The sequence below is a fragment of the Denticeps clupeoides genome, unplaced genomic scaffold (genome assembly GCF_900700375.1).
Source record: "Denticeps clupeoides unplaced genomic scaffold, fDenClu1.1, whole genome shotgun sequence".
NCBI classification, from domain to species: domain Eukaryota; kingdom Metazoa; phylum Chordata; class Actinopteri; order Clupeiformes; family Denticipitidae; genus Denticeps; species Denticeps clupeoides.
The window spans coordinates 139,785-158,237 of NW_021629982.1; the positions used below are offsets into that span (position 1 = coordinate 139,785).

The following is an 18,453-nucleotide window of genomic DNA, read 5'->3' on the forward strand; positions in this document are numbered from 1 at the left end:
GATGGTGATGAGTCTGCATACAGACAGGAAGTTGAGCGTCTGGTACTCTGGTGCAGTCAACACAACCTGGAGCTGAACACGCTCAAGACTGTGGAGATGACGGTGGACTTCAGGAGACATCCCTCAACATTGCTCCCCCTCACCATATCAGACAGCCCGGTGTCTATCGTGGAGACCTTCAAGTTCCTGGGCACCACCATTTCCCAGGACCTGAAGTGGGAGACCTCCATCCTCAAAAAGTCTTCCACAGGAGCTGCTGATCCAGTTCTACACTGCGGTCATTGAGTCTGTCCCATGCTCCTCCATCACTGCCTGGTATGGAGCAGCCACTCAACAGGACAGGATCAGACTGCAGCGGACTGTACGGTCAGCAGAAAGGATCACCGGTGCCCCCCTGCCCTCCATCCAGGACCTGTACCTCTCCAGATCCAGGAGAAGGGCAGGGAAAATCATCTCAGACCCCTCACACCCTGGACACAGGCTTTTTGACCTGCTGCCCCCTGGCATACATTATAGAACCAGGACCAGCTTCTTCCCCCTCGCCACGTCCCTCCTAAACAGCTGAAACTGTCACACTACAAATCACCTTCATATTTCACTGCACTTTATGTACTCTTATATATAGGATTTAGTTTTTTGCCTATTTATTGAATTGTTCATCTCTATACACTTATAGATCTATGTACATTTGTACATATTTTTATACTCAGAAGATATATATATATATTTATATTTATAAACAAATTCCATAACTTGTACAATAACTGTTACACGCATCCGTGCACATTATTGTTGCTGTTTTCTACACTGTACTACAGAGACACCATCTACCCAAATCAAATTCCTTGTATGTGCTTGCCCTTACTTGGCCAATAAATGAATATGATTCTGATTGGGACGATTCTGATTCTGATTAGTGAGCGGCGCAGGTTGAAGGTTACACTACTCGTGTGAGTTTGTAAAGCCCAGGTCGGAGCCGGATAGAAGGCCAGATCCTCGGCCTGGTCCCATGCTGCTGCCCGCCGCGGTGCCTGCCAGCTCTGTGGAGGCGGGGACGGGGTGTGGAAATGTCCCCCTGCCGGACAGCGGAGGTAATTGCAGATATTTCGCTCGATTTGCCCGAAATAAATTCACATTACTGTTGCTTTATAATTCCAAAAGATGTGAAAGGGGCTGGTTTAAATGTTTTTATCAATTTGAACTGTGTTGAGCCTGCCATCAGCCGTGAGGAAGTGTGCCTGAGACGGAACTGGGAGCATCCTTGGTTCTTCACTCATCAATGTGACTCCCTCCAACCACCCCATCTACCCCATCTGCCCACTGCTCACTCAGGGTGATGGTTAAATACAGAGGACAAATTTCACTGTGTGCACCATGTGCTGTGCTGCTGTGTATCACATGTGACAATCACTTGAAAACAGTTCCAGCAGAATCATTTCACATGATTGTCCACATCTGATATGTTGATATGCCATTGAGCTGGCAGTGTATTTAATGTCTGGATTTTTCATCTAGATTTCTGTAATATGTAGACAGGCCCAGGGCTTCAGTTCATGTCTGAAATGGGCCACAAGGAGCCAAGAAATGTTTCCCTGTTCATCGTGACTTTCAACCGACAATTCGCTTCAGGTCTGGTTCCAGTACCAAAGAACGCATCACCCAATGTCTCCTCAGACTACAGACCAGTAGGTCCTTTCACACAGCATCTTTGAGAGACTAGTTCTGGTGAGGCCAGAGCAAGATTCCCTCAAGCAAACTATCGTTGAATGAATTTTGAGTGACCTGACTGACATGCGGCCACAGTGTGTTCAACTACAGGGATAGAAGTCTGGCACCTCGGGGAAACCTTCTGTCACCCTGCACACATCTGACGTCCAATACAGCACAGAAGGCTGCCTTCTGCAGACATTCTCAGATATCAAGCGTGGGGACAAGTTTTGTGGACTGGTGTGAGCTAAATCAGGTCAAGCTCAATGTTCAAAAGACCAAAGATGTGGTGGTGGACATGCAACGTTTCCCTTTCCATTAGAGGGGTGGACGTGGAAATGGTTCAGGACTACAAATACCTGGATGTACACATCGAAAATAAGCTGGACTGGTCTAAGAACTGGCCAGTTACTCTGATCTCTTGTGGCCAGTGCCATTTTCTATGAAGTGTAGCATGAGAGTGGCAAGCAGGAAGAGATTTTAAATTCTGATCAGAAAAGCTGTTTCTGTAGTGGGTGAGGAACTGGAGAACAGTGTCCATATTTCAGTTCATCGTGGACAATGTAGATCACTCACTCCACAACGTGGTGCATGATCTGAAAAGTACTTATGGGGTGATTTCCGTTTTGGGCCACATATTCATGTCCTTGCGTTAAACTGGCTCTTATTCTTTTATTTTGTTGTGTGGTGGGTGTTTTCTGTTGCTTTATTTCCTCTATTTTACATCTCTGTAAAGCACAATTTCTTTGGAATATGCACTCATTTTAGCATGTCCCAAATGCAATGTATTCAAATTCCTCTGAAAATATAAAGAGGAATAAATATGCTGATCACTCTTTAGCCACAGACTGACCAGCTTAAAGTGCTTCACTGAGCACGCTCCTCCCTCAAATTCAAATCAAATTCAAATTTTATTTGTCACATACACAGTCATACATGGTATGATGTGCAGTGAAATGCTTTTTGCGACTGCTACAGACCACAGTATTGCAAATATTGCAAGTAAACAATGAACCAATATGCAAATATTGCAAACATAACCAAATATTACACTTTTACGTCTTTAACATAAAATATGTGTAACTGGTAGGGTGAAGGTGTGCAAATGAGTAACAGACAATGTTTAAAGAAAAGAGAAAAATAAAAAAAGAGCAGTAAAGTAAAAAGCGCAGAGTGGTTTTGTGCAAAGTGATTTTGTGCAAAGTGATTTTGTGCAAAAGAGTCCGGAGTGATTGGGGGTGAAAGTGCATGAGTTCTATGTACTGGTGTTGTTGAGAGCTTGGACAGCCTGCGGGAAGAAGCTCCTCCTCATTCTCTCTGTGTTGGACTTCAGGGAGCGAAAGCGCTTCCCTGATCGCAGCAGAGAGAAGAGTCCATTGTTGGGGTGGCTGAGGTCCTTCACTATCTTCCTGGCCCTGGTCCAGCACCGTTTGCTGTCGATAGATTGAAGGTCAGGGAGCTTGGTACGGATGATTCGTTCGGCTGATCGAACCACCCTCTGTAGGGCTCGCCTGTCCTTCATGGTGCTGTTCCCGAACCAGGTTGAGATATTTCCCGTCAGGATGCTCTCTATGGTGCAGGAGTAGAAGTTCCTGAGCACCTTGGAGGGCAGTCTGAAGTCTCTCAGGCGTCTGAGGTGGTAGAGACGCTGCCGGGCCTTTTTCACCACGGTGTTGATGTGACAGGACCATGACAGGTCCTGCGTGATGTAAACACTGAGGTAACGGAAGCTGTCCACTCTCTCCACTGGGCTCCTGTTGATGACAGGGGTCTGGTAGGTCCTCTCCTGCTTTGTACTGAAGTCCTATTAGCTCCTTTGTCTTGCTGACGTTCAGGTGGAGATTGTTCCTCTGGCACCAGTTCACCAGATTTCCAACCTCCTCCAGGTAGGCCGTCTCGTCGTTGTCAGAGATCAGGCCCACCACGACAGTGTCGTCAGCAAACTTGATGATGGTGGTGGAGTTAGTAGTGGCTGTACAGTCATGGGTGTACAGGGAGTACAGCAGGAGGCTCAAAACGCAGCCCTGGGGGGCTCCAGTGCTGAGAGTGATGGAGGCTGAGACATGTCCACCCATCCTTACTGCCTGTGGTCTCCCGGTTAGGAAGTTGGAGATCCACTGACAGAGAGATGAGCTGAGTCCCAGGTGCTCCAGCTTGGTGGTGAGTGTGGAAGGGATTATTGTGTTAAATGCTGAACTATAGTCAATGAAGAGCATTTTAACATAATTTCCCTTCCGAGTGTCCAGGTGGGGGAGTGCAGTATGGAGGAGATGTGATATGGCGTCATCCGTGGACCGGTTGGGACGGTACGCAAACTGTAGTGGGTCGAGTGTATCTGGTAGTGAAGAAATGATGAAGTCTCTGACCAGCCGTTCAAAGCTCTTCATCACTACTGAGGTGAGGGCTACAGGGTGGTAGTCGTTGAGGGAGGCAGGATGGGTTTTCTTGGGGACCGGAACAATGATGGACTCCTTGAAGCATGTGGAGATCACTGACTGAGATAAAGAGAGGTTGAATATCTCTGTGAACAAAGTTGCTAGCCGGTCTGTGCAGGCTCTGAGGATTCTCCCCGAGATGCCGTCTGGTCCTGCTGCCTTCCTGGTGTTCACTCTCTTGAAGGCTCTCCTCACGTCATGCTCGGTGATGACGAACACGTTCTCAGTGCAGTGGCAGTGTCTTCCTGTCTGCAGCTGTAGGCGCCACTAGCCTTAGCATCGCTAGCATCTTTAGCTGCAGCCTCGAAGCGAGCATAGAACGTATTTAGCTCATCTGCCAGAGACACGTCCGTGTTTGTCGTACCGGACACGTACGACGAACACGTAGCCACTCACCCTGCCCATTCTCATTGGGTGACTGCCTTTTTTACTTTAAAACTATAAGGGAGGATCTGCAGGCCTGCTGGCCGCTTGTGACAAAGGTAAAATTACAGTTCGTACCACATTTATATATACATTTATATATATATAAATTCCTCACTATTTAATGTTTTAACCAGTTCTAATAATGGATGTGCTGCCATATGAATGACGTGTCTTTAGGAGGTTTGTATTCTGTTGTAACCTGCTAAAACAATGCACAATAACTATGACCTATTAATACCCATTATATTAATGTTATGGAAAATAACATCGGTGTCACGTTCCTCTACATTCCTAGACGAGGATGTGACAACATCATCAGCAACTGGACATCAATAATACCACTGAGACCATCCACTGCCACTGTACAACAGTACAACAGCTGTCCACATAAGCTGACCACAGAACCACACATTTTATTAAAGGCAGAGAAGGATGAAAACAGGAAAAAAGCTTTTTGAAAGCATATGGTGATTTGCCATTGTCGGGTTCCTGAATGTCCAGAAGAAGCAACTATTTCAATAATTGTGCCCATTTGATTATAACAAAAGAAAGCAATAAAAGGCCAAAAATCCTGACATTTAGTTGCAGGAGCACAAATCACCAAACGGCCCAAAACCCACATTTCTGGCAAACCCTCCAGCCCTCCTCCTCACCCCTCGATCCAAGATCCAAGTCCTTCATTATGTTCCGAGCTCGACGGATGAGGTGTTGCTGGTAGAGCTGGGAGATGGTGGAAGTGGAATCTTGATGACGTGTTCTGCTGTCTTCACTATCCGCTGCAGGGTCTTCGGCTCAGCGACAGTGCAGTTCCCGTACCAGACAGTGATGTAGCAACAGAGAACATATCAATGGTCCCTCGGTAGAACGATGTGAGGATGGCAGGAGGGAGACTTGCTGCCTTCAGCTTACTGAGGATGTGCAGATGTTGCCGGGCTTTCTTGGTGGTGGAGGTGGTGTTGAGGCTCCAGGAGAGGTCGTCTGTCATATGCACTTCACACTGCTGATAATTTCAACAGCAGATCCATCGATGTGCAGAAGGGTGGGGGCAGTCGGTTTCTTCCTTAAAACATTATCTCCACCGACCATCATGGCTTCCAAACGTGTGAAGCATTGCAGTTGCTCACTGATTGAATGTAAAAATTAGCTGTCTTTTCCTCATTTGCATTTAAAGCTACAGACACCAAAACTGCGCATCCTGGGGAAATCTCATTGTGGGACTGGATTTGCTGGACTGGATTTGCACGAACTGGCTGTAATTCTGCACCATGGCTGAATTTAGGAAAGAGACATATACAGTATAAGACCGAAAAAACATGCATGTCAGGGGACCTTTAATTACTTTTTGAAAAATTTTGTTGGCTTCTGTTGACTTCTATTGATTTTAGTTTTTAATGTAATAAACTTTATTTGTTTTAGCATTTTGCAGCTAGCATATTTTCAACCTCATGTATTTTTTACAAAGTTAATTATAATAAATACATTTTAGATAAAGTTTTTGAAAATTAACATTTCAAAACTTTTAACACTTTTTTTCGGTGTGTGTTTATTTTCAATGTTGTCCTATAATGAAAACTATAATGAAATATTTACAAAACTGTGATGGGTGTATTCACCTTTGTGAGATACTGTATGTGTAATTTTGCTGAAAGCTTGGTCCTAATAATCATTCAGACTGACCTTTAGGGAAAATGTAGTTGGCATAATGCCAAAAAGATGATTGACAGCTGATTCATTTAATCTGGAATTGATATGGTTAATGCAAGGCATTCTTACATTATTATTTCCCTATATACTCATTTATCATAGGAATAATGCAGACTGTAAAGGTTAATGATGAAGAAATGTAGAACACTATTCAGGTAATGTAAATGTTAAAGTATAAACGTATTACATTGCAATGCAAACAGAAATTGTGTGTGAGCATCTGTGCATTTCAATTTGAATGTATGTTTGATGTTGTGTGAGTGGGTATGTGTGCTTTTGACAAACTTACATTAAGGTCAAGGCTGCAGAGGCTTAGAGAGTCTGCATCTCTCTGTGTCTGTTTCCTCTTCTTCTGAAGGAATAAACCATAGAAACAAGAAACCTTAAACAGCCATAGTAACCAAGCTCAGTAATATTATCAAGAAGCAGTGGGATAAAAAGCATTTGTCAGCCAGTTACTGTGCAAGTTGTCCGACTTAAAAAGAAAAGAGAGTTCTGGAATTTTCCTAGGTGCTTCAAATATGAGACAGAATGTAACAAATATCCAGGAAATTACATTTATGGTTTTTACATCATTTATTTGAATAATGGTTCAGAAAAGTTTTAGCTCCTACAAAGCAGCAAAAATTCTTTCCCTCACAGACCTGCTCCATCTTTTTTACTCTGTATTTGAACTGGTTATGTGTATAAAAGACACCTGTCCACCTTCCAACAGTCAGGCTTCAACGTCCACCATGGACAAGAAGCATGGTGAGAAGATCAACTGTTGGAACAATTATTACAAAATGGAATCACCTGCAATCTCTCTCGACCTGGGGCTCAGTGCAAGATGTATACACACACACACACACACACACACAGATGTTAGTCAAAATGTTTCAGATCATCAAAAACATTAAAGACAACACAAGTACACACCAAATGGGATTTTTATGTGAAGGATTTTATTATTAACAGAAAAAGCCTACATGGTCCTGTGTGACAAAGTGACCCCTCCCCCTCCTTAAAACACCACCTCTCACCACAAGAGCCAAAATCCACCTAAAACCCTGAATGACAAGAGAAGTGCGCAGGAATGCAGCCTTCAGATCTGGAGAACGGCCAGGACCAACCTGTCTCATGCTCTTCGGAGAGCTAAGAAGGACCATGCACATAGGATCAACGAACATTTCAACAGCACCAGAGACACTCGTCGCATGTGGCAGGGCATACAAGCAATTCCAAACTACAGGCCCACTCCACAAATCCCCAACGACGATGTCTCCCTCCCAGGCAAACTGATTTGACATCTCCCCCCGATGGCCAAGTACCTTGTCTCAAAACAGCTGATGTGAGGAGGACTCTTCAGGACCTGACAACATACCTGGCTGGGTGCTCAACGATTGTGCTGATCAGCTGGCTGGAGTCCTGATGGACATTCAACATGTCTCATGTTGGTCTCGGCATGTTTAAAGACCACCACCATCATACCAGTGCCGAAGAAGTCATTTGATCAATGACGTGCCACAATGACTACCGACATGTTGCACCCACACCGATCAAGAATTTAAGTGGACAGTCAACACCACGTCATTGATCAAAAAAGCTCAACAGAGACTACATTTTCTGCGGAGGTTAAAACGAGCGAGCCTCCCCCCACCCATCCTCACCCATCCTCACCACGTTCTACTGAGGTCATCCTGACCAGCTGCATCACTGTCTGGTACGGCAACTGCAACACTTCTGACCGCAAGAGCCTACAGAGGGTAGTGAAGTCAGCTGAGAAGATCATTGGAATGCCTCTTTGCCCACTACTGGACACATTGCACAAATGTGTCCTCACACCCCTCACACAAACATTTCACACTTCTGCCCCCCAGAAGACGATACTGCAGCATCAGTGCCAGGTTAAGGAACAGTTTTAACCCCCAGGCTGTCCGGCTCCTCAATATGTTACCTTCAGGATCACCCACATCACCTCAACCACATCTGAAGCCCTAAACCATCTACAGATGATTATTCTCCCTCCCAAACTCCACATTAGAAACTGAACATCAGTGCTGCACTCTGCACGTAATACTAAAGTGTTCCTACCTGCACTTTAATCTCTTACTACATCACACTGTGCTGCTGTCTATTGGTCATTATGGTAATAATATCATTTCATATCACTACTACTGTCATTATTATCATAGTATATCATATACCACACACACTTTATACTAAATACATCCACACAACTGATATACTGTCATATTGCTGCTATTTGTCCGCCTGGTTTGTCTAGTTTGTCTCGACAATGTCCACAATGTCCTTTGTCATGTTTTTGTGTTGTGTCTTTTTGCACACTGTGAACCTCCAAAGCTTCTCATCTCTCTGTGTACTTGTGTATAGTGAGTTGACAATAAAGTGGACTTTGACAGTGTTTTATCTCAATATGAGTTCAATATCTCTAGTCTCACCCAGACCTGACTGCTGCCACACCTGTTCTCCATCTAGAAATCACTTATAAAAGACCTGCCTGACAAGATAAGATCGACCTTTATTAGTCCCACAAGTGGATAAACAGCGGTAAATATGTATATATCTACAAATGTACAATTTAAATCTACACATGTACAATGGGTGCACCTGTACAGTTGGTAATAACCGTGATGTATTTGAAGTGTGTTTGTTTGTCTGTGTGTCAACTGCAAGGTCTTTGTTATAGAGTCTGACAGCAGTTGGACGAAAAGACCTTCTGAATCCCTCCTTCCTACAACATGGTAGCCTGCCACTGAAGGAGCTGCTCAGTGCTGTCAGAGTTTCCTGCATGGGGTGGGAGATGTTGTCCAACAGGGATGACAGCTTAGCCACCATTCTCCTGTCACTTACCACCTCCACTGGGTCCAGAGGGCATCCTAGAACAGAGCTGGCCCTCCGGATCAGCCTGTTCAGTCTCTTTCTGTCCCCAGAAGAGATGCTACCTCCCCAGCAGACCACACAGTAAAAGATGGCTGCTGTCACTACAGAGTCATAAAAAGTCTTCAGGAGTGGTCCCTGTACTCCAAAAGACCTGAGCCTCCACAGCAAGTACAGCCTGCTCTGCCCCTTTCTATATAGAGCATTTGTATTGTGAGTCCAGTCCAGTTTATTGTTCAGGTGAACACCAAGGTACTTGTAGCTCTCCACAGCCTCAATGGCCATACCCTGGATGTTCAGTGGTTGCAGTGGAGGATGTTTGTGCCTGCGGAAGTCTACCAACAGCTCTTTGGTTTTTCCGGTGTTGATCTGGAGGTAGTTCTGCTGGCACCAGTCCACAAAGTCCCGTGTCAGTTCTGTGTACTGCACACTCATAGTAAAAACGAGTGTGCTGAAACTGATTTAAATTATTACTTGTGCTTCCTAGTTCATTTCAAACCTCAAAAAAAAAAAAAAAAAATGGTGGTGGCCTATCAGTTAAGAAAGCGGCCCCGTAATCAGAAGGTTGCTGGTTCGAGTCCCGATCTGCCAAGGTGCCACTGAGGTGCCACTGAGCAAAGCATCGTCCCCACACACTGCTCCCCGGGCGCCTGTCATGGCTGCCCACTGTCACCAAGGGTGATGGTTAGAAGCAGAAGACACATTTCATTGTGTGCACCGTGTGCTGTTCTGAGGTGTATCACAATGACAATCACTTCACTTTCAAAATACATATCAGAGTTGGCAACATTCAAAGAGTTCCTATGCCTGGTGACATTTTATTGTACTGTCTCTGTGTCTTTGTGGGTTATTGCAGTCATTATGTAAGTAATTTCCTCTGGGATCAATAGTTTTCTGATTCTGATGCAATTTACACTTTAGTAAGTGGGGTCTGAACCTGTGATTCTGGGGTGTTCTAGTTCAGTTGGGTGCTTTCAGAGAACTGAACTAGAGGTACGTGCTAAGAAACGTCATTGTGGCCTTGCCTGGAAAGATTAGTGGCTATTTATAGAGCTAGAGTTAGAAACGAATGATACTTTTGCTGAGTGTGTTTTATTAAGAATCAGATAATACAAAGTTGATTTCATGAACATGTTTGGTATCCTAGTGGGTAACAGATGATTGCCCACGTCCAAGAATGTAGAATTTCTGCATTTTACTTGTGGTTGGTTGCTTGTACATGTACATGGTGTAACACGTACCATATCTCTGCTATTTAATTTGTTCATTCTAACCATTAATATGTTCCGCATTTACTGTAAATTCGAACCGACATGGATGCAATTAAAATAAAGTTGCACTAACAAAATCATATTACCATAACATTTATGAATTCTGTAATAAATCACTTACTACTTGCATACTATTTAATCTTTCTGTTGTCACAATCATTTTAAGATACGTTCTGTTTTGAGTGTTTACAGGAATGCATAAAGAAGTTATGGAGACACGGAGCCATACAGAGCGTTTCATTTGAGAAATTAATATTCTTCTGTCTCTCTCTCTCACTTTCCTCTGTTTCATGCACATAATTAACAATATATAATATAGTCACCAAGCATTAAAAAGCTGCCATCATGTGACTGAACAAAAAAGCATGAAGAAGCCTCAGAAGCCGTGGAGTAAGATCACATTTAAATCCTGATAGAGGAGACCACACTTACCTTCTGGTAGACAAAAACGCAGCATCCCATCATTTGGTTCTTTTCTGTTGATCTCTGTCTCTGTAGAAAGCACCACGTTCTGCTCTTTACAGGGCATGGACAACCTCTCACCCAGTCCACTTCCAACAGAGCGAGCAGTCAACAGGCCAGAGGTGGAAGTGATGGAGACACTTCCTGTTCCCCATAAACAGGATGTTAGAGGGGAAACGGTGCTGTTGCTGCTGCTATATTAGGGACAAAAGAAGAGGCAACACACAGCATCGGCTCACAAGAAACAGAACACTGGAGAAAAGGTGCAGGAATCATTCAAAACCAGGTCCTTCTTCTCTAATGTATAACATGATCACAGCACTGGAAAATTATTCTTACGTCCCACACCCCTCAGGAAGCTGGGAAGCCATGGCAAATCACATTTCCTGGAAACAAGGCAACTTCCTTTGAGCTTTTTGTGGATATTGCAGGTCCAGATTATATGAACAAACATGTCCAAACAATAAAGCATGCTGTTCACTGAGTTATTGTAAACAATAAGCTTAAAGATATTATGTTAACATATCATTGAGACAATAACTACATTTGATGGTGAATTAAGTTTTAATTGACTAATAAATCCCTCAAGGTGACTCCTATTGCAACCTTTTTATACAGAGTACAGAGACCACCCATTTCCTCCCACCTGCTCACCCCACAACAGGGGTCAACATAACCGTACGGGTGGTAGTAGCCTAGTGGGTAACCAGAAGACCCAGGTTCAAATCCCACTTACTACCATCATGTCCCTGAGCAAGACACTTAACCCTAAGTTACTCCAGGGGGGGACTGTCGCTCTGGATAAGGCCGTCTGGTAAATGTAAATACATTTTTCATTTGCTGCATGTATAAGGAACATACAAACTTGCACATTCAAAACTATACATGTATTGAGATATTTTTCATTTTAAGGTCCTTTGAATGTACAAATTCATTTTGAATGCAAGTTACAGAATTTCACTCAACCCCTTTGAGGCTCCCGGCCTTGTTTAACACCAGACCTCGTCATAACCAGCGGGAGCTGATGGAGAGAAAGATTGTGGGTTTTCTGTGTGTGCACCGTTGGAAAATGATCTACAAGGAGTACAAGCACCACACCTGCAGTGGAGGATCACTGCCCTCTAAAGGAAGACTGCTTGCTTGCAGAGTAACCTCATGAAATACAACACTGATAGGGCGTGGTACAGCAAGGTTTATTAAATATTTACACACATCTCCTTATAGACACGTAGAACAATGCAGTGGTCAGTCATTTCCCAGCAGACCCCTCTTTTTAAATCTATTTATTATGTTTACAGTAAAACATTGAAGGCTGTGCATGCATTCTTTTCCACAAACTGGTATGTAGAGAAAGCTGCACCACAATATTTTAAGGCGACCTCAACCCTGGAAGGTTCAGAGGTCACTCCAATCAGCAATACTGGGAAGGCCCAGACTTATTTGGGGGGTCTGTAGGCAATCTTTCGACTCTTCAGAACGGACCATTTGTGCCTCTTCATGTAGTAGATCAGGGGGATAAGAACTGATGCACCCAACAACAGCTGAAACAGAAGGTAATGAGGAGGTTACAACCAAGACCACAAATATAAGACAGGAGAAGTCAGTAATATAATGAGTGTTGGTTGTTAGGTTTGGTAGTGATTGCATTTTATAATGGGGAAAGAAGTATGATACACTGGCAATTTCTCAAGTTGTTCATTTAATATTAGTTACACCTCAACTGTGAGAAAAACCATACGGAGCCAAAAAGTATTTAGTACATAAAAACAAGCAAGAATTCCGACCCTCACAGACCCGTTACTTCTTAAAGCTCTTCTATCAATCACTCATTACCTAATAATAAAGTAATAAAGTGAAGTAATTGTCACATGTGATACACAGCAGCACATCACACGGTGCACACAGTGAAATTTATCCTCTGTATTTAACCAATCACCCTTGGTGAGCAGTGGGCAGCCATGACAGGCACCCGGGGAGCAGTGTGTGGGGACGGTACTTTGCTCAGTGGCACCTTGGTCCACACCTGTATTAATGGCACCATTAATGGTATTAAAGCATGGGGGGGGGTGGCTTTTCTGCCAAGGGGAAGGATGGGACCATGTATTTTGCAAACAACCTCCTTCCCTCAGTAAGAGCATTGAAGATGCTCATGGTTGCCAGTTTGAATAATGGTTGCAGGAAAATAACCAGGGCAGTTAAAGTGGCGGCTCTGTAAAAAGTTTTCAAGGTCCTGGAGTGACTCTGCCAGTCCTCAATCCAATTCCCCTTCTGCAGTGGGTGCAAACCTGGTCTAGATCCACAGGAAACATCTGACCTCTGCAATAGCTTCTATACCAAATATTAAAGTTCTACTTTTATACTTATATGCTTATTTTGTGCAATACAATGGAAAATACAAAAAATAAATAAATAATAATTTTCTGGATTTTATTTAGATTCTGTCTCACAGTTGAGGTGTGCCAATGATGAAAATGAAAGATCTTTCCTTGCAAATAAAACACTCGGGCCAGACAACCAGGCCCTCATCATCTGTTCTGAAAGAATGAACCCATGGATTGAGCTAGACTGGATAACCAGGATTCTTCAACAAATCAAAAAAATATGACGGGAGACGCGTTTCGTGCAGCACTGTAAAACAAAGATGGTCAAATGGACATTGGGGAAAGTTCAGAGGGTTTACAGTCACCTTCAAACCCATCCGCTTCCGCTGGTCATGCTCAGGTTCAGCAGCCCAGCGCAGGAAAGTACAGACATCTTTAGCCACCTGACTCATGGTTGCTGGGGTTCCTGGAAAGGCATACATTTTGAATGAAGGATCACATAAAATGTAGGTTGCAATTTCTTAGCGAATGCATCATAATGTTGATACCCTTGCATATTAAATATATATAATTTGAAGACAATATGAACTGACCATCCTCATACTCCAGCACTTCATTGTAGATAGGTGGTGCCATTCCAATGGCTTGGCCTGGGAAATATGGGTTGTAGTAGAGACCCTCTCTTACAGAAACCCCAGGTGGGGGGTCACAGTAGCCAGTCAACAGTGAGAACACATAATCTTCCCCTCCGTGTCTGTTGGAAACATCCATTTTACAGCATGTCCGCCGCACCAGGGAAATATAAACTCTGGCGAAGGTAAAGTATACCTGGCATTGACGATGTAGCTGAGATCCGGGGGCAGGGCTCCGTTGTTGGCAGCACGTGCCGCCTCTGGGTTAGGGTACGGTTTAGGAAAGTAGTCAGAAAGTTTCCCGGGGCGGGTGAACATTTCACCTGACTCATCGGGTCCATCAACTACCTCAATCTACAGAAGAAAAGTTTTTTTTTCCATCAACTGGACATTACTGTACAAAACCAGGACATATTAATCATACGCACCTCCTCTGCAAGCACTTTGACTTCAGACTCTGTGTGTGAAACCCCTACCAGGTTACGGAAAGCCAGATATTCCATACTGTGGCAAGCAGAACATACTTGCTTGTACACCTGATATCCACGGCGAACACTGAAAAGGAGACAAAACCACAGACTACTCAGTTAACATCCGAGCTGCCAAGCACAAGGTGACCAAATCTGATGCTACGTCTCTGGGTCGACCAAACAGCGGGTTCCCAACTACTTTTTTTGGATACTGTTCACTCCACTTAGGTCCATGTAATGTCTCTCAGTTTTTCCAAATACCCACAAAATGGTCCACTTGGAGTGAAAAAGAAGATGAATTAAAAAGTCTAGAGGTCCTGTGGTAGAAAACCTTCAGAGGTCTTTTAATGTCCATAAAATCAGCAAACAAATGTTGTTAACATGCGTTCATCTACACCAGAAGTATTAAGAGTAGAAGAAGGGTAGAAGAAGTTACGTGATTGGCACTGAAATTTGTCCTCTGTATTTAACCATCACCCTGAGTGAGCAGTGGGCAGCCATGACAGGCACCCGGGGAGCAGTGTGTGGGTACGGTGCTTTCCTCAGTGGCACCTCAGTGGTACCTTGGCGGATCGGGATTCGAACCGGCAACCTTCTGATTACGGGGCCGCTTCCTTAACTGCTAGGCCACCACAAATTAGCAGAGGATGGTTTCGATCCATCGACCTCTGGGTTATGGTCCCAGCACGCTTCCGCTGCGCCACTCTGCAGCTCATCAGACTTAGGGTAGAGTAAGGGTAGGGTACCACTAAAGGGTAGAAGAAGAGCAGAAGACGAGCAGAAGAAGGGTGGAGGAAGGGTACCTGGCATGGTCGAGGGCGGACAACATGCCACCATGACTCCAGGGGTAGGACGGCGGGTGTAGAAGAAGGGTAGAAGAAGAGTGGAAGGGTAAAAGAAGGGTAGAAGAAGAGTGGAAGACGAGCAGAAGAAGGGTAGAGGAAGGGTACCTGGCATGGTCGAGGGCGGACAACATGCCACCATGACTCCAGGGGTAGGACGGCGGGTGTAGAAGAAGGGTAGAAGAAGAGTGGAAGGGTAAAAGAAGGGTACCTGGCATGGTCGAGGGCGGACAACATGCCACCATGACTCCAGGGGTAGGACGGCGGGTGTAGAAGAAGGGTAGAAGAAGAGTGGAAGGGTAAAAGAAGGGTACCTGGCATGGTCGAGGGCGGACAACATGCCACCATGACTCCAGGGGTAGGACGGCGGGTGTAGAAGAAGGGTAGAAGAAGAGTGGAAGGGTAAAAGAAGGGTACCTGGCATGGTCGAGGGCGGACAACATGCCACCATGGCTCCAGGGGTAGGACGGCGGGTGCAGCTCCAGCTCCGAGGCCTTCACAGACTGGTGGAGCAGCAGAGCCAGACCCGCTCCTCCAGCTGCCGCGACCCCCAGCGCGGCCAGGGCCGCCTTCCTTCCCCGGGCCAGGCTGACAGACGACATGTTCGCCTGCCGGAGATGACACGGGTTATAGAACCGCCGAGCGCGGCGTGACCTTGCGCGGCTCGCCGGCGCGACCGTCGCTAAACACCAAAACCCCCGATAACAGCACCTCAGCGGTCAGAACAGAGCATGTGGAGCAAGAAGAAGCGCCCTACCCGGTGCCCGGGAGCACACTTGGCCGCGTTTAAGATCCCTCTTCCCCCGCCGGCCGCCACGACCGCTCGGAGCGCCGCCATGTTCCCGGTGTGAGGAGCGGAACCCCGCCTCGCCACACAATATTACACAACTTCCACTGTTTTCCTCTTAAAACGTCTCCCCTGTCTGCGCCGGTGCATCTCCTCCATTTACATGCTTTTTCACGGACTTTGCGTTTGGTTCTGCATAAATCCATCAAATATGTATGTATATATGAAGGTGACGTTGGCTTTATTAGAATTTTAGAGCGCCATCTATCTGTTGGAGGACTTTATTCTGTAAGACTGCAGCAGAGGACACGAAGGACAGACATTAAAACAAGAAACATAAATCCAACATTTCTAGTAACATTTTCCTGAAAAACTGCTGGAAAATTCCATGTAGTGGAATGCCAAATGAAAGGCCAGCTGCACCACTGGGGACAACCAGGACAACCAGGGTGGCATCTGTACCTCCTCTAAGCCATCGTGGCTTCTGACATACATGACTGACACCATTCCTGTTCTCTCTCTAGCACTTGTCCTGGATCATGACACTATATGTACAAGCATTAACCAACCATAAGCATGTCTCTAAACGTGTACCTATTATAACCTAAATTCACAAAGAGAAGGTTAGGCTGGGCATATAACCACGATGCTCAGTGGTCTAGTTGTAAAAACTTGATTGTGAATTGTATTGCTTATCAGGCATATTTTGTGCTGATGACAGTGCACAGTCAACTGTGAACCATTTTTATTGTTGTTTGAGCAAAAATATAATTGATATATTCTACCATCATAAAAAAGCATACATGGGGTGAGTGTTACACGTCAGATACTCAGATTTACTCCCTAAGTAGTCATTTACATTTACAGCATTTACCAGACGCCCTTATCCAGAGCGACTTACAATCAGTAGTTACAGGGACAGTCCCCCCCTGGAGACACTCAGGGTTAAGTGTCTTGCTCAGGGACACAATGGTAGTAAGTGGGATTTGAACCTGGGTCTCCTGGTTCATAGGCGAGTGTGTTACCCACTAGGCTACTACCACCAGTCAAGCTTTAAATTTTCACTCAAATACCAGTGTGTGTGCTGCATTCTTTGTAGCCTGATAAACCTTTTAAAAATGCGTCGTGAACCTGCTGATTGTTGGCTTGCCATAGTGGAGGGGAAAGTAATGTCATTATTACTATTTTGGCTTGGAAACCGTAAATCTTGTTCTTCTATTTTTTCCTCTTATTATTATTATTATTATTATTATAGTACCTTTTTTCAATGCATCTCCTCCTATAGTTTTCATCACAGCTCCTCGAAGTGTTACACATTTGTCCGAACAATCTGCCCATGTGCCACACCCATTGACTTAACCCCGGACCAATTGTTTCTCAAATGGCCACGCTTGTACTCCTCCTTTTCATCCTGTCTTTTCCCCCATTTACTTAAATTCCCTATTATAACCCGTCCCTGGTTCCTACATACTAAGTACACACCAAAGTCAACTTAATTTCTCTTTCACTCTTTAACCCCCATTCCTCCTTTATCACCCTTTTAATTTTTAGGTATGCATATATAACATGCCAGTATGCATATATACAGAGGGGCAAAAAAAGTGTTTAGTCAGCCACCATTTGTGCAAGTTCTCCCACTTAAAAATACTAAAGCATCATGTTAAGCAAAGACTCACTGGACACCAAGAGTACACTGAACTGCCGGTGCTGGTGGAGATCGTCAGTAACCAGTTGCAGGTCTCTGGACAAGTCGTCCATCGATGGACGTACGTCAAATGCAGAGAACATGGACTACTCATGAAGAAAGAGGATGTGCGTTTGGTGCTGAATAAAAAGTTTACTATAGTGTAGCAATCATTTGAAATCATGGCTACAGAACACTTTATGTCCCCAGTCCACCCAGGGAAGTTACAGAAGTTACTGATGTCACAGGTGCTTGATGTGGTGTAAAAGTATTTAAGTGTGTAGTGATTGTCACATGTGATACACAGCTGCACAGCACACGGTGCACACAGTGAAATTTGTCCTGAGTGAGCAGTGGGCAGCCATGACAGGCGCCCGGGGAGCAGTGTGTGCCTATAAAGGACCATGTGGCGAGTGAACCTCTGTATTAAGGGTTGGGCAGGTAAAGTTTAATGCAGAAAATTACTGTGACTGTTAATAGGACTTTAAATTCAGGTCTTAATTGAAAGCCTCTTTCAAGAAGTGTACTTTTATGATTTCTATAAATGTATTAATCAATTTTGGAGGCATAAGTATTGTACCACTTTTTTTCAGAAATAAAATCTGTGAAATATGCAAACTTGTATTTCATGGATTCATTTGAGTGTTTTGAATTTATGTAGGACAATGTGAATAAGTATATGTAGCTTAATGAGAAATACACTCAACCTTCCTGTAGTTATGTGAGCATCACTGTTCACTAAAACAAATATTCATTAACTGCAGTAAGTAATGATAATTGACCTGAGGATTCTTAATAAGGAAACGTGAAGGCTAATTGTTGACTATTGGAA

General features: G+C 44.4%; 2 protein-coding genes and 1 non-coding gene across 3 annotated transcripts in view; all 3 read right to left on the reverse strand.

The window, feature by feature from the left end:
• The window catches only part of arhgef3 (Rho guanine nucleotide exchange factor (GEF) 3), a 28,810-nt gene extending 17,804 nt beyond the window's left edge, over positions 1-11,006 (reverse strand). The window contains exons 1-2 of the mRNA XM_028967229.1: positions 10,856-11,006; positions 6,562-6,624 (exon numbers count right to left, since the gene is read on the reverse strand). Of these exons, the coding sequence (XP_028823062.1) occupies positions 6,562-6,624; positions 10,856-10,888 (96 nt within the window). The 5' untranslated portion in view covers positions 10,889-11,006. The remainder of the gene's footprint in view (positions 1-6,561; positions 6,625-10,855) is intronic.
• Positions 11,007-12,054: 1,048 nt separating this feature from the next.
• Positions 12,055-16,049, reverse strand: LOC114779035 (cytochrome c1, heme protein, mitochondrial-like). The gene is made up of 7 exons (XM_028967240.1): positions 15,908-16,049; positions 15,568-15,758; positions 14,267-14,393; positions 14,035-14,192; positions 13,800-13,960; positions 13,572-13,672; positions 12,055-12,426 (listed from the first exon to the last, which is right to left on the reverse strand). The coding sequence occupies exons 1-7, from the start codon at positions 15,986-15,988 to the stop codon at positions 12,322-12,324; spliced, it is 924 nt and encodes a 307-aa protein (XP_028823073.1). The 5' UTR covers positions 15,989-16,049; the 3' UTR covers positions 12,055-12,321.
• On the reverse strand, positions 14,947-15,018 carry trnam-cau (transfer RNA methionine (anticodon CAU)). The gene has a single exon. It is a non-coding gene; the product is annotated as a tRNA-Met (tRNA).
• Positions 16,050-18,453: the final 2,404 nt, after the last annotated feature.

Coding starts and splice junctions, on each gene's coding strand:
- LOC114779035 (XM_028967240.1), bottom strand. CDS start 15,988: ATGGCGGCGCTCCGAGCGGTCGTGGCGGCCGGCGGGGGAAGAGGGATC. Junction 13,673..13,799: donor AGTGCTGGAGTATGAGGATG/GTCAGTTCATAT, acceptor ATGCCTTTCCAG/GAACCCCAGCAACCATGAGT. Junction 12,427..13,571: donor GGAAGCGGATGGGTTTGAAG/GTGACTGTAAAC, acceptor CTTCTGTTTCAG/CTGTTGTTGGGTGCATCAGT.